At 40.2% G+C, this 15,374-nt stretch overlaps 1 protein-coding gene across 1 annotated transcript; it reads right to left on the bottom strand.

Annotated features, from left to right (window-relative positions):
- Positions 1-12,789: 12,789 nt before the first annotated feature.
- CSNK2A2IP (casein kinase 2 subunit alpha' interacting protein) lies at positions 12,790-14,961 on the bottom strand. Its single transcript, XM_069590874.1, has one exon. It carries the CDS (start codon positions 14,959-14,961, stop codon positions 12,790-12,792), a length of 2,172 nt encoding a protein of 723 aa, XP_069446975.1.
- Between the last annotated feature and the right edge of the window lie 413 nt (positions 14,962-15,374).

The following is a 15,374-nucleotide window of genomic DNA, read 5'->3' as shown; positions in this document are numbered from 1 at the left end:
TAACTCAAAAAGTCTAGTATTGCTAACATCAAAAACTACTATATTTCCTTTTCTATATTCCAAATACATTGATTAATATATTCCCAGGTGCCTAAGGAAATGGAGGCCTGGTGGCAATCATTGACTCAACAATGAGAAAAGCTCTATGCTAATTAAGACTTTCAAAATACTCCAAACTCTCTGTGCTGTTTATGGTTGAGAGGTTGTCACACAAGCTAGTCTGTCAGCAGAGAGGTTTGACCTGAGACACCCTTGTCACACCCAGGGCAGGGAATTAGCAGCAATTATTAGCACAATAAATGAAAAACCCTTCACCAATATAATTCCTAATCAACCCACTATACTATACTAATAATCTCCTAACTTTTCTAAAGAGTCTGTATATAGAAAGTTTAAAGCATCTCGTGCCTCTCATGGTTGGGAGGCTGTAAACAATCACATGTGGCCGGATGAACCCGCTTAGGCAGGCTAGAGAACCTTCAGAGGAGTTTCTAAGTTGAAACACTCTTGTCACGCCCAGGAATTTTTATTAACTGGAGCTGCAAGTTAACTCCTTCTCCGAGAGAAATGGTTATGGGGGAGAGCCCCCCTAAAGTCAGAGGTGTAGGTGAGAGCATAAAACAGACTCTGGTTATGGGGGTAGATGCTCGGGAACAGGGGGTTTCCTGAGGCTTGATGACACCTTTGCGTATGCCAAGCCCCCTTCCTCATGACCTTGCCATGGGTGGAGTTCCTCACGCTGGCTCCCGGCAGGGTACAATAAAGGACAGAAATGGTACGCACCTAACAGAAGCAGAAGATATTAAGAAGAGGTGGCAAGAATGCACAGAAGAACTGTATAAAAAAGATCTTCACGATCCAGATAATCATGATGGTGTGATCACTCACACTCACCTAGAGCCAAATAACCTGGAATGTGAAGTCAAGTGGGCCTTAGGATGCATCACTACAAACAAAACTAGCGGAGGTGATGGAATTCCAGTTGAGCTATTTCAAATCCTGGAAGATGACGCTGTGAAATTGCAACACTCAATATGCCAGCAAATTTGGGAAACTCAGCAGTGGCCACAAGAATGGAAAAGGTCAGTTTTCATTCCAATCCCAAAGAAAAGCAATGCCAAAGAATGCTCAAACCACTTCACAGTTGCACTCATCTCACATGCTAGTAAAGTAATGCTCAAAATTCTCCAAGCCAGGCTTTAGCAATACTTGAACAATGAACTTCCAGATGCTCAAGCTAGTTTTAGAAAAGGCAGAGGAACCAGAGATCAAATTTCCAACATCTTGGATCACCGAAAAAGCAAGAGAGTTCCAATAAAACATGTATTTCTGCTTTATTAAATATACCACAGCCTTTGACTGTGTGGATCACAATAAACTGGAAAATTTTGAAAGAGATGGGAATACCAGACCACCTGAACTGCCTCTTGAGAAACCTGTATGCAGGTCAGGAAGCAACAGTTAGAACTGGACATGAAACAACATACTGGTTCCAAAGAGGAAAAGGAGTACTTCAAGGCTGTATATTGTCAACCTGCTTATTTAACTTATATGCAGAGTACATCATGAGAAATGCTGGGCTGAATGAAGTACAAGCTGGAATCAAGATTGCCAGGAGCAATAATGATAACCTCAGATATGCAGATGGAACCACCCTTATGGCAAAAAATTAAGAAGAACTAAAGAGCCTCTTGAAGAAAGTTAAAGAGGAGAGTGAAAAAGTTGGCTTAAAGCTCAACTTTCAGACAACTAAGATCATGGCATCTGGTCCCATCACTTCAGATGGAAAAACAGAGGAAACAGTGGCTGACTTTATTTTGGGGGCTCCAACATCACTGCAGATGGTGACTGCAGCCAAGAAATTAAAAGACACTTATTTCTTGGAAAGAAAGTTATGAGCAACCTAGACAGCATATTAAAAAACAGAGACATTACTTTGCCAACAAAGGTCCATCTAGTCAGTTCAGTTCAGTTCAGTTCATTTCAGCCGCTCAGTTGTGTCCAACTCTTTGCAACCCCATGAATCGCAGCACACCAGGCCTCCCTGTCCATCACCAACTCCCAGAGTTCACTCAGACTCACGTCCATCAAGTCAGTGATGCCATCCAGCCATCTCATCCTCAGTCATCCCCTTCTCCTCCTGCCCCCAATCCCTCCCAGCATCAGAGTATTTTCCAGTGAGTCAACTCTTCGCATGAGGTGGCCAAAGTACTGGAGCTTCAGCTTTAGCATCATTCCTTCCAAAGAAATCCCAGGGCTGATCTCCGTCAGAACGGACTGGTTGGATCTCCTTGCAGACCAAGGGACTCTCAAGAGTCTTCTCCAACACCACAGTTCAAAAGCATCAATTCTTCGGTGCTCAGCCTTCTTCACAGTCCAACTCTCACATCCATACATGACCACAGGAAAAACCATAGTCTTGAATAGGCGGGCCTTAGTTGGCAAAGTAATGTCTCTGCTTTTGAATATACTATCTAGCTTGGTCATTACTTTTCTTCCAAGGAGTGAGCGGCTTTTAATTCCATGGCTGCAGTCACCATCTGCAGTGATTTTGGAGCCCCCCAAAATAAAGTCTGACACTGTTTCCACTGTTTCCCCATTTATTTGCCATGAAGTGATGGGACCAGATGCCATGATCCTTGTTTTCTGAATGTTGAGCTTTAAGCCAACTTTTTCACTCTCCTCTTTCCCTTTCATCAAGAGGCTTTTCAGTTCCTCTTCACTTTCTGCCGTAAGGGTGGTGTCATCTGCATATCTGAGGTTATTGATATTTCTCCTGGCAATCTTGATTCCAGCTTGTGTTTCTTCCAGTCCAGCGTTTCTCATGATGTACTCTGCATAGAAGTTAAATAAGCAGGGTGACAATATACAGCCTTGACGTACTCCTTTCCTATTTGGAACCAGTCTGTTTTTCCATGTCCAGGTCTAACTGTTGCTTCCTGACCTGCATACAGATTTCTCAAGAGGCAGATTAGGTGGTCTGGTATTCCCATCTCTTTCAGAATTTTCCACAGTTTATTGTGGCTTTGGCATAGCCAATAAAGCAGAAATAGATGTTTTTCTGGAACTCTCTTGCTTTTTTGATGATCCAGTGAATGTTGGCAATTTGATCTCTCAAGGCTATGGTTTTTCCAATAGTCATGTATGGATGTTAGAGTTGGACTATAAAGAAAACTGAGCACCAAAGAATTGATACTTTTGAACTGTGGTGTTGGAGAAGACTCTTGAGGGTCCCTTGGACTGCAAGGAGATCCAACCAGTCCATCCTAAAGGAGATCAGTCCTGAATGTTCATTGGAAGGACTGATGTTGAGGCTGAAACTCCAATACTTTGGCCACCTGATGCGAAGAGCTGACTCATTTGAAAAGACTCTGATGCTGAGAAAGACTGAGGGCAGGAGGAGAAGGGGACAACAGAGGATGAGATGGTTGGATGGCATCACTGACTCAATGAACATGAGTTTGGGTAGACTCCAGCAATAGGTGATGGACAGGGTGGCCTGGTGTGCTGTGGTTCATTGGGCTGCAAAGGCTCGGACACGACTGAGTGACTGAACTGAACTGAAAGTTTCTATTTGACAATTTATATAAATTGTTTCAGAGAATGAGAAAAAGTAGAAGAGGAGGAAGAAAATACAAGAGGAAAAAGAAAAAAGAAGAAAATAGTGAAAATATCACTTTATTGCAATAAAATTCAGTAAGACAAAAATTGGTTTTGAAGAAAATTAGCCAATCTCGCTGGTACAGAAGCAAAATTTAATCGAGAGTGCCAAAGAAGGAGATATGGACAATCTCATCTACTAGCCCGTCTCAATTTCCACTCTCATGAAATGCTCCCCCAGGTTTCTTTCCTGACCTCCAGGCACCCAACTTTCCATCTTTTCCCTTATTGATTCATTTTCTTCATGTGTGTGTGTTAGTTGCTCAGGTGTGTCTGACTCTTTGTGACACCATGGACTGTAGCCTGTCAGGCTCTTCTTGTCCATGTAATTCTCTAGGCAAGAATACTGGAGTAAGTTGCTATTCCCTTCTCCAGGGGACCTTGCTGCTCCAGGGTTTGAACCCCAGTCTCCTGCATTGCAAGTAGATTCTTTACTGTCAGAGCCACCAGGGAAGTTCATCTATCAGTAAGCTTAAAATCTATACTTCATCTATAGTGAGCTTAAAATAGGCAAAATATTATGTTAAAAGTTAATGAAATGCATTTTAAAATCTTTTATAAGCTTAATAAAGAGCACAATTAAGGAAAAAAATACACATCTGTTTCATCTCCACTAGTTCATCCTTCAAATTTACTTTAAAGCTACAAGGCAACACTCAAAACTAAGGTTGAACAACTATTACTCCCGCTCCTGTTGTAAATGGAGGGGGAAATCTACCAGTGATTTTATGACATATTCTGTCCTTACTTCAGAGACAAATGGAGTCTTAATAATGTCATTAGTGTTAGTGTGTTCAACCAAACCCGAGAATTCAGGGTGGTATGCACAGGAAAAATGCTATAAAACCAGTCAATGGCACAACCTTGTTAAAGTATCTGACAAATAAAATAGGTTCCTTGATGATTATGAAGTTTGAGGAGAGTTCCTCAAGCAGAGATAATCTTTTCCAAAAGGACTTTAACCACAGGAGAGGGAGTAGACTGGCTGCAAGGGAAGGCTTCAGTCCAATGTTGAAAACATGCATACCACGACTAAAACATATTTATATCCTCCATGAGACGGAGGAAGTTGTATGAAATCTATTTGCCAGAGCTTGAATGGTCCATTAGGCAGTTTAAAATGTCTGGAAGCAATACAAACAGACTTTCCTGGGTTGTATTTCAGACAAGTGGGACAGTGAAGTAGGCACTTTTTGTGGCCTTATTAATGTTCCCTGCCAATATTGATTTATGAAGGCTATAATTTTGTCAGTAAACCAATGGTTTAATGTGTGTACAGTGAAGAGAAGTGGGAATTTTAGAGTCTCCAGAAAGATTGGGTTGTTATTTGGTCCAAACCAGAGCTTTTTCTTTTTATCAAACCAATAATTGTTGAATTTCCAATCTTGTTTTTCCTTTTCAGAGGCTAATCGTTGGGCTTCTCTAACCAGGTTTTGTAAGTTATCATTTTGGGAAATATCCCTTTAGACTATGACGGAGCTTTTGCTATCGTTGGTTTCCCTAGAGACAACATTCCTTGTGGAAATGTCGGAAGGTGAGTCCCTTTAGCTTCCAGAGAGCCGAGTTAGAACGCCTCAGAATCTTAATAATAGCTAACACAGCAAATATTGCATCCAGTAACTCCTGAACATAGGAACATTTTAAATTCTATTTCCACTGGAAGTAAGGGAGTTACATTGCTTACACAATATTCTGAAGTCATTAGCTAATCTGAAAGCATGTCTACTATCAGCATAAATACTGGCAGCTTTGCACTTGGCTAAAGCACAAACCTGTATAAGAGTATATAACTCAGTGTGTTGGGCAGAAGCAGCCACAGGTAAAGATGTTGCTTTTTGATGCTGACATCAAAAGGAATTGCAATAGCAGATACAGCACAGTATTTGCCATTATCACTTTGTAAATAAAAGCCATCAGTGAACCAGGGGAGCCTGGTGGGCTGCCGTCTATAGGGTTGCACAGAGTCAAACACGACGGAAGCGACTTAGCAGCAGCAGCAGAACCATAAGAAGTCAGAGTATGAAATTTCCTGCAGGTCATTATGAGGAGTCAGGAAGTTATCCATCGGCATTAAGCAGTTATGAAGGACTTCATTGGTGACCAAGGGGAGAAGAGTAGCAGGGTCAAGGTTAGTGTAAAAGAGTTATGCATGGAGCAGTTAACAAAAGAACTTTACAGGAGAAGAGGGCTGACTGAGAAATGTTGAGTGTGATGAGAGTTCAGGATAGTTTAAACTGCACAAGTTACCAAAATGGCTAAAAGGGATCCCAAAACAATTTAGGCAGTGACTATATGGCTTATGGCAAGGTGAATACTCTCATGCTACTGGGCGCAGTTGCCAGCTATAATACCCCCAGGGTTAGTGGTGGTCCTATGTTTTTGGGTGAGTCTCCAAAGGGCATTCCTTTCCTTTTCATATACGGAATGGAAAATGGGAATCTAATAATTGAAAGGACCGAGGGCAGGTAGGTTCATCAAACACTCCTTGAAAGATAGTTGAAAGGCTTTGAATGCTATGTCATCCACGTCTTCCTATGAAAAACAGATCCGGGTTGTTATTGTTTAGTAAAACATGCCATAGTTTGCCATAAGAAGAGAAATTTGGAATCCAATTTCTTTTTTTTTAATATAAATATATTTATTTTAATTGGAGGTTAATTACTTTACAATATTGTATTGATTTTGCCATTCATCAACATGAATCCACCACAGGTTTACACGTGTTCCCCATCCTGAAACCCCCTCCCACCTCCCGCCACGTACCATCCCTCTGAGTTGTCTCAGTGCACCAGCCCCAAGCATCCTGTATCATGCATCGAACCTGGACTGGCGATTCGTTTCATATATTATATTGCACATGTGAAAGTGCTGCACTCAATATGCCAGCAAATTTGGAAAACTCAGCAGTGGCCATAGAACTGGAAAAGGTCAGTTTTCATTCCAATTCCAAAGAAAGGCAATGCAAAAGAATGCTCAAACTACCGCATAATTACACTCATCTCACATGCTAGTAAAGTAAAGCTCAAAATTCTCCAAGCCAGGCTTCAGCAATAAGTGAACTGTGAACTCCCTGATGTCCAAACTGGTTTTAGAAAAGGCAGAGGAACCAGAGATCAAATTGCCAACATCCGCCGGATGATAGAAAAAACAAGAGAGTTCCAGAAAAACATCTATTTCTGCTTTATTGACTATGCCAAAGCCTTTGACTGTGTGGATCACAAGAAACTGTGGAAAATTCTTCAAGAGATGGGAATACCAGACCACCTAAACCTGCCTCTTGAGAATCTGTATGCAGGTCAGGAAGCAACAGTTAGAACTGGACATGGAACAACAGACTGGTTCCAAATAGGAAAAGGAGTACGTCAAGGCTGTATATTGTCACCCTGCTTATTTAACTTATATGCAGAGTACATCATGAGAAATGCTGGACTGGAAGAAACACAAGCTGGAATCAAGATTGCCGGGAGAAATATCAATAACCTCAGATATGCAGATGACACCACCCTTATGGCAGAAAGTGAAGAGGAACTCAAAAGCCTCTTGATGAAAGTGAAAGAGGAGAGTGAAAAAGTTGGCTTAAAGTTCAGCTTTCAGAAAACGAAGATATGGCATCCAGTCCCATCACTTCATGGCAAATAGATGGGGAAACAGTGGAAACAGTGTCAGACTTTATTTTGGGGGGCTCCAAAATCACTGCAGATGGTGATTGCAGCCATGGAAGTAAAACACGCTTACTCCTTGGAAGAAAAGTTATGACCAATCTAGATAGCATATTCAAAAGCAGAGACATTACTTTGCCAACTAAGGTCCATCTAGTCAAGGCTATGGTTTTTCCTGTGGTCATGTATGGATGTGAGAGTTGGACTGTGAAGAAGGCTGAGTGCCAAAGAATTTGATGCTTTTGAACTGTGGTGTTGGAGAAGACTCTTGAGAGTCCCTTGGATTGCAAGGAGATCCAACCAGTCCATTCTGAAGGAGATCAGCCCTGGGATTTCTTTGGAAGGAATGATGCTAAAGCTGAAGCTCCAGTACTTTGGCCACCTCATGCGAAGAGTTGACTCATTGGAAAAGACTCTGATGCTGGGAGGGATTGGGGGCAGGAGGAGAAGGGGATGACTGAGGATGAGATGGCTGGATGGCATCACTGACTTGATGGACGTGAGTCTGAGTGAACTCTGGGAGTTGGTGATGGATAGGGAGGCCTGGCGTGCTGGGATTCATGGGGTCACAAAGAGTCAGACATGACTGAGCGACTGAACTGAACTGAACTGAACATGTTCAATGCCATTCTCCCAAATCATCCCACCCTCTCCCTCTCCCACAGAGTCCAAAAGACTGTTCTATACATCTGTGTCTCTTTTGCTGTCTTGTATACAGGGTTATCATTACCATCTTTCTAAATTCCATATATATGCATTAGTATACTGTACTGGTGTTTTTCTTTCTGGCTTACTTCACTCTGTATAATAGGCTCCAGTTTCATCCACCTCATTAGAACTGATTCAAATGTATTCTTTTTAATAGCTGAGTAATACTCCGTTGTGTATAGGTACCACAGCTTAGATTCAATGCAATCCCTATCAAGCTACCAATGGTATTTTTCACAGAGCTAGAACAAATAATTTCACAATTTGTATGGAAACCCACAAAACCTCGAATAACCAAAGCAATCTTGAGAAAGAAGAATGGAACTGGAGGAATCAACCTGCTTGACTTCAGGCTCTACTACAAAGCCACAGTCATCAAGACAGTATGGTACTGGCACAAAGACAGAAATATAGATCAATGGAACAAAATAGAAAGCCCAGAGATAAATCCATGCACCTATGGAATCCAATTTAAGCAATAAACAGCTAGTGAGAAAATCTTGCAGGTGACACTTAATTTGGGCTTTTGGGAAACTTATGACGCCATGAATTCTACCTAGATCTAGGTGTAGTCCTCGTTCTAATAGCAGATGCTCTAAATATCAAAACTGGGTTTGGCAAACTGTAATTTTTCCTTGGGGAACTTTCATCCCTTTAAGGCTAACAGCTTTAGCAAGTGGATGCTGTCTTCCTGTGAGGAAGCTTGAGAAGGCAAGTGAAGAAGCAAATCATCCACATAGAGTAACCAAGTAGAACCCTTAGAGAACTTTGTATCATTCAAATCAGCCTTCAGGATTGGTGAAAAATGAGAAGACTCTCAGTAAAACACTGACATATCACTGTCCAGGTGAACTATTCTTCCTAAGTGATGGCAAAAGATATTGGCTAGCTTCACACATCAGTTAAAATACTAAACAATGCACTGCATAAATAACTATAGTAAAGCATTTACTTCCAGTTAGAATGGATGTTAGTGACATATGAGGCTTAGCAGAAAGAGAGTGTCAAGGGATAACCATGTTCACAGCTTGAAGGTCCTGGACAAACCTTCACCCTCAGCCCTTGGGTTTTTTTCCCACCAACAAAATAGGTGTATTACAGAGACCAGTACAAAGGATAATGAGTCCTTGAACTTATAATCTTCTATTACGGGTTTTGGAAAACTTATGGCACCATGACCTAATCTTCTATTATACCTTGTGTTTTTCATGTACAGGGTGTTGATTAATTCTGGGGAGAGATTTTGAGGGGTCTATTTGAATCTTGACAGGAGGTGCACTGTGCATTTTGTTAACATCAGTTGGAGATTTTGCCTATAAGAAAAGTAGTAGCTGGTTCAATGGGAACAAAGCAAATCTGCTTTGAATATAAAAATTTGCTTTTTGAATAGAAAAACACAACAGCCAGACTACATATAAACGCTGGCTTATTACCTGGAACAACCAGCCCAAGAAACCAACCCTTTATCTGTAGTAACTGGCCCAGGAAGAAGGCCTACTATTACCACTCTCTCTAGTAATAATCCAGGACACCAAACAATAACCCAAAATAGCTAGGACATGATTAATAACTGAGAGCTTCCCTAATTTTTGTTTCCATTTCCAACTTAGGACCAATCAGAGAAACACAAATATGTGCTCCTAACCAATCACAGTGGATGCCCTTCTTCTAGTTAGCTTGCCTACAGCTTCCCCATGCAAACAACTTCTAATCAGGGCATAATTGTCCTCCAATTAAAAAACAAAACAAAAAGAGTGTTAAATTATCATCCAGATATGTGACAACTCAGAGAACTCACCTTCTATTTCCTAACGGCTATGTAGCCTGTTCACATGTCCAGGCCTTTCCATTTAGAGAAAAAGGCACTAGTGAGATGCAATTAATATCTTTTAAAAATTATTTTCAGATGATCTCTTTATTTAAGTCTAGTAAATTTTGCGTCCCTCTTACCCTTCTGAAATCTGAACTCATCTGTACAAGACCTGACAAAAATTTCTTGACCTTTCTGACACAACACATGTTGTTCTGTATTTTTAAATCTCTTGGTATGTCAATAGAAGCCAGGAAAGAGAGTTGGATACTTGTTATTGTCATCCATTTTCCTGTTCAGTTTCATGTAATTTTATTTCCAAATTGAAAAACTAGGAAATATATGGTTAATGAATTCTCTTACAAAATATTCGAAGTAGACACTGTTCTGATTAAGAACAAAATAAATAACTGCCAATACAGTAAGTGAAGGGAAGTGAAATTCACTCGCCTGTGTCTAACTCTTTGTGATCTCATGGACAATAGAGTCCATGGAATTCTCTAGGCCAAAATACTGGAGTGGGTAGTCATTCTCTTTTCCAGGGCATCTTTCCAAACCAGGAATCAAACCCAGGTCTCCCGCATTGCAAGCAGATGAGCCACAAGGGAAACCTGCCAATACCGTAAAGTTCAAAACAATTAAATTAATCATAGTTCAAAAATAAAGAAAAATAAAAAATTACCATGAGGCATAAAGCTTAGAGAATAAGCTAAACAATGGAAATAAACCTGTAAATTACATCAACAAATAAAAATCAGTTGAACTCCTTGACTTAATTCGATAAATATTTATTGAAATCTTAGTATATGCCAGGTTTTGTTAGGTCCAAAGAGGTTAGTAGTAAACATGATAGACACAGGATCTCCCCACACGAAATTCAGTTTAGTAGAGAACATATTAAACAAGTAATTATACAAGTGATGTGTGTCATCAAAACAGATGCTCAGGGTGAATTAAGCACATGTCAAGGATTTTCTAAAGAGGTTGGAGAAATCCTTGAACACATTATCACACACCTAAGTTCTTCCTCATCATCACTGGTCAGCTATGCAACATCATATTTAATACTGAAATACTAGAAAGGAACACTTTTAGTATACGAAACAAGACAAGGATGACTACTGCAATATGTGTATACATGTTCTCACCAAGACAAAAGGTACAAAAAAAATTCAGTACTAGTATGGGGAAAAACAAATAGATGAAGCATTACTTGTTTCAAAGAATTTTAAAAAGATGAAGCGCTCACTAGCATTAACTCAATCTTAATACATATTTTAAGGAATATACTGTATTTCAAGGACTACATAAAAAATAGATATAAAATGGCAAACAATAAGTTTTCATCCTAGTGAGTGAAGACAGACAAGAAACAATCAGTTTATATTACAGTGAAGACCAGTATAAAGAGTAAAAGTAAAGTTTCATGGTAATAAGAAAACCAACTAAACCCTTCAGTTGTACGTGGATCAGGGAAAAGCTTCCCAGAAGATGTTAGAGCCCTGTAGAGCAAAAATATATAAATGGAAAGATCATTCTAGACACCAGAGTTGTTGATTTAGAGATGTAGGAGGCTTGCTTCCCACTGTAAAGAAATTAAAGTGGCTGAGACTGGAAAAGAGAAAAGAAGTCATCCTTGAAAATTATCATGACTCAATCATAGAAGGAATGATAAAAGGGTTATAAACAGTGAAATGGCACCATCAACTTTAATCTCAGAAATACGTTCAAAAGTTAAAATGCATGGTTAGGAGTTATTTCCATAATCCAGCTGACAAATCTGTGATCACAACTAGAATAGTGGCAATAGGGTTGGAGAAAAAAGCTAGATTCTATAGATAAGCCCATGGAACTCATGGACTTGGAATAAGGCAATAAGAAAACAGACTCTATGACAGATGGTGGTACATCCACTAAAACCAGGAACACAGAGGACAAAGGTTGCAAAGGATGTGAAGATGCAAACTGTAAAGGTAAAGATGATAAATTCTGGTTTGGCTATGTTGAGTTTAAGATGCCTGTACAATGTTTCAACTAGAATGTATGATATGCAATCTAGTGATTAGAAAAAAGCAGAGTGGAGAGACAGAATTGTGAGTCATCAGTGTATGCAAGAAAAACTAATTCTAGCTCTTTCGGATATGTATAATTATTTAAGGTAGTAGGTAAGACAATTCCCTTCTCTTCCCACTACTAGTAAACCCATTGGAACAGAAACATTTTTAAAACATTTTTATTAACTCATTTATGTTGTATAAGTAGAAGTGATGAACAGGTGACTTTACAGCCTATAATTTAAATATTGGCACAGTTAGCATGAGGTAGGGTTATCTGTACCAGTTGGTTATTCTTTTCTGAGATTTGCTAAGGTTGAATAAATCATTGCATTTAACAGTGTGGGATAGAATAGTTGTCTCTAGGAACACATGACTGAAAAGATTCCTTCCTATATCTGTTAACTGTTAAACATGAGCTGAATTTTCTTTAGAGATAGGGAACCAGATTAGCATAACTTGTTTTAAGGATATTGTCACTATTATGTCTTATGAGGAAGGAGGATAACAGTAAGTTGGATGCTGTTCAAGGCAAGAAAAATGAGATATGTATGGTCTGTGGCCAATTATTATTAATTCACTTAGCAACTTTTTCTAGTGGCTACTGTAAGCCAGGCACATGGTTAAAAACATAAGATTCCATTTGGGGCTTCTAGAAGCTCATAGTTTATTATTTAAGACTATTATTAGTCTATTATTTAAGACTATTAATAAATTTTTTATTTAAGACTCTTAAAATAGACTTCAGAGTAATAGTTCCCCTTAACTAGTTGCTTCATCAGCTGAAATATAGAGGCACACTTAGTTAATACTAAGAATTTTAATAAGCATGATAGGAAATCAAACTAATGTCAAAGAACTAAGAGGTCAACTGCCTTCAAAGAAACAAAAAGTTGATTTAATCAAGATTTCTCTCATTTTGAAACTTTGTCTGGAAAATTTTGAACACTGTCTTGGGCCCCTTTCTCCTTTTAACTGTGGTGCTATTCCTCACAGGCCTTGCTTTGGGAGATGGTGACTGACTTGGACGTGGTTTTCCAGGAAGTGGCTGGTGATTTTTACTACATATAAACTCAAGCCAGGAGACCCCTGGGGGCAACCGGTGGTAACTAAGTAACTTAGTAAACACACGGTCTGAGACGGCAGACTCTTTTGCAGGAGGAGGAGGGGGTAAGGGGGCTACAGTGGAAAAGGAAGAGGAGGAGGATGAAGAAGATGAGGAGGACAAAGATGTGGAGGAGGAAGAGGATGGGAGTATGCGCTGGAACTGAGGGTTACTGTTTTTCTTCACATAGAGCAGCCAGTCTACAGCCTGGGGCTGTCGGCTTACAGCTTGGTTTTGGGGGGCTACTGTCAGCCAGGTCTTCTTCTCATTAGCTCCCTGAGTGATATCAGATTCTGATGTAGGGAAAATGTTTGCTATCTTCTCCATTCCTTCAAGGTTGTCTTCAGGGGCTTCATCAGGCTGATTTTCTTTCACAGGAAGTAAAAAGGTAGTCTCTGGTAGAGAAAGGATAAAAACTAGTTTCACCATTATCTCTTTCTCAGGAGTGAGTTCAGGTGTTGGGATGACAAATAGTGTGGCAGCATGGGGGTCTTTCCTTCCTGTAAGATGGCCACAGTGAGATTTTATGCAGGAGGCACAGGATAAACAAACCATATAACTCGATGAAAGGCGGGGACCAGGACGAGGATTTGGTCTTCCCCTCATCCTTCGAAAGAGAATCTGCCTACAGAGATCCCTCTGGATTCTGGTCTTGGAGAGAGAATTGACAATTTTATTTACAACATCATCAGGGACAGTTCCACCTTTAACAATGCAGGGTTGAGTGTAATCTAAAGTCCATGGAATTTCTTTACTGGGTCTTGTCTCTTCATAATGACCAACACTGCTTTTACGCTGGAGTCTGGAGCCCAGTGTTAAAGCAGCTATGTTCCTCATGGAGTGCCTGGAGCTTAATATTGATTGACCTGAGACATTTGGTTTGTGATGAGGTGAGGAAAGATCTGTGGCTTTGTGTTTGTCACTTGGTGAAGTGGTGTTCTGCAATCTGGAGTGACACATTGCTGAGCTTGGGGTCCTGAAGTCATGATCAAGTATTTTGGGCTGGAACAATGGCAAACTCTTTGACTGGTGGACAGAGTATGGTAAAGGTGACTTTCTTGGTTTTGAATTGGACAATGGTAATCTCAGAACGCTGGAATTGGACCTCAATACAGGTGATGTCTGAAGTCTGGCATCAGGTAATGATGAGCTCAGAGTCATTTGACTAGGCTCCAAATGATGGGCTTCAGGTGATGTCTGAAACAAGTCATTTATTTGAGATGTAGAGCTGAGTGATGGTGAGCTCAAACATCTTTGATTGTGCTCTAACAAAGATGACCATAGGCTGTCCAATGAAGAGGCTTTCTGAGGCTTGGACTGGGGTAATGCTGAGCTAAAGGCTCTTTGATTAGGTTCCAAAGATGATGATGTCCATAGGTAGTCTGGGGAAGGAGTTTCTTGATGTTTTACAGCATATAGTGATGAACTTGACACTCTTCGAATAGACTTCAGTGAAGGTGATGTCCAGAAAAGATCTAGGGAAGATGTACTCTGAGGTTTAGGAAAGGATAACTGTGAACTCCAGTCTGTTTGACTGGGTTCTGGTGACAATGTCTTAACGAGGTCAAATGAAGATGTGTTCTGAGGTTTAGGGTGGGACAAAGGCGAGCTCAGGGCTTTCTTATTAGGCCACAAGGGAGTTCTCCGCTGGAGGTGTAGTGAAGGTGTGGCCTGATGTTTGGAGTGAGATAATGGTGATTTTTGAACCCTGTTATGGCAGTCCCCTGAAACTGTGTCCTGAGACTTAACAGAGGGCAATTCTGAGCATCTCTGTATCTTCTGGCTAGAGCTCGGTGGAGGTACTACAAGGTTATTACTACAGGATTGTACTCTGACCACAGACTGGTTATTGGGTTGATTTAATTTTTCATCTGTGTATTGACGTCTTAATGAGCTGGTTGCAGCCAGTTGGTAAGAGTGTTTTAATGGCACGAAGTGTTGATCATAATATGCTAGTGGCACCATCTTGTGCTAGTCATAGAGGTCTTTCTGAAAGCAGCTGGCTTTCAGGGATGTTTTGGTAACTGATACAGTCTTTTAGCTGGATTCCATGGACAACCAATACTTCTAAACAAATAACTTAAGAAGTGTCAACCATCTGTCTTGTAACCCTTCTAATTCCTAAATATTATAGGTGTCTCAAAATTGAGGTGTAAATGACGTTGAAAAAAAATTGTCACCAATTGAGATTCTTCTCTGTCTTCTCTTTAGCTTCCTAGAGTTTTTTCTTCTTGAGGAAATGACACCTGTTAACAAAACAGTGGAGAGGTTTCAGAAGAGGGCCTAATAGGGATATTAATTTTCTCAAATAATTTGTAGTGACAAGAGAACTACTCTGTGTGTAAATTTTGAGTAAAGTTTTCTAAACATTCAGCTGC

The sequence above is a fragment of the Ovis canadensis genome, chromosome 1, assembly GCF_042477335.2.
Source record: "Ovis canadensis isolate MfBH-ARS-UI-01 breed Bighorn chromosome 1, ARS-UI_OviCan_v2, whole genome shotgun sequence".
In the NCBI taxonomy this organism is placed as follows: domain Eukaryota; kingdom Metazoa; phylum Chordata; class Mammalia; order Artiodactyla; family Bovidae; genus Ovis; species Ovis canadensis.
This window is presented reverse-complemented; position numbering and strand designations above follow the sequence as displayed.

Excerpts from the sequence above, each read along its gene's own strand:
- CSNK2A2IP (XM_069590874.1), bottom strand. The coding sequence starts at position 14,961 with ATGGTGCCACTAGCATATTATGATCAACACTTCGTGCCATTAAAACAC.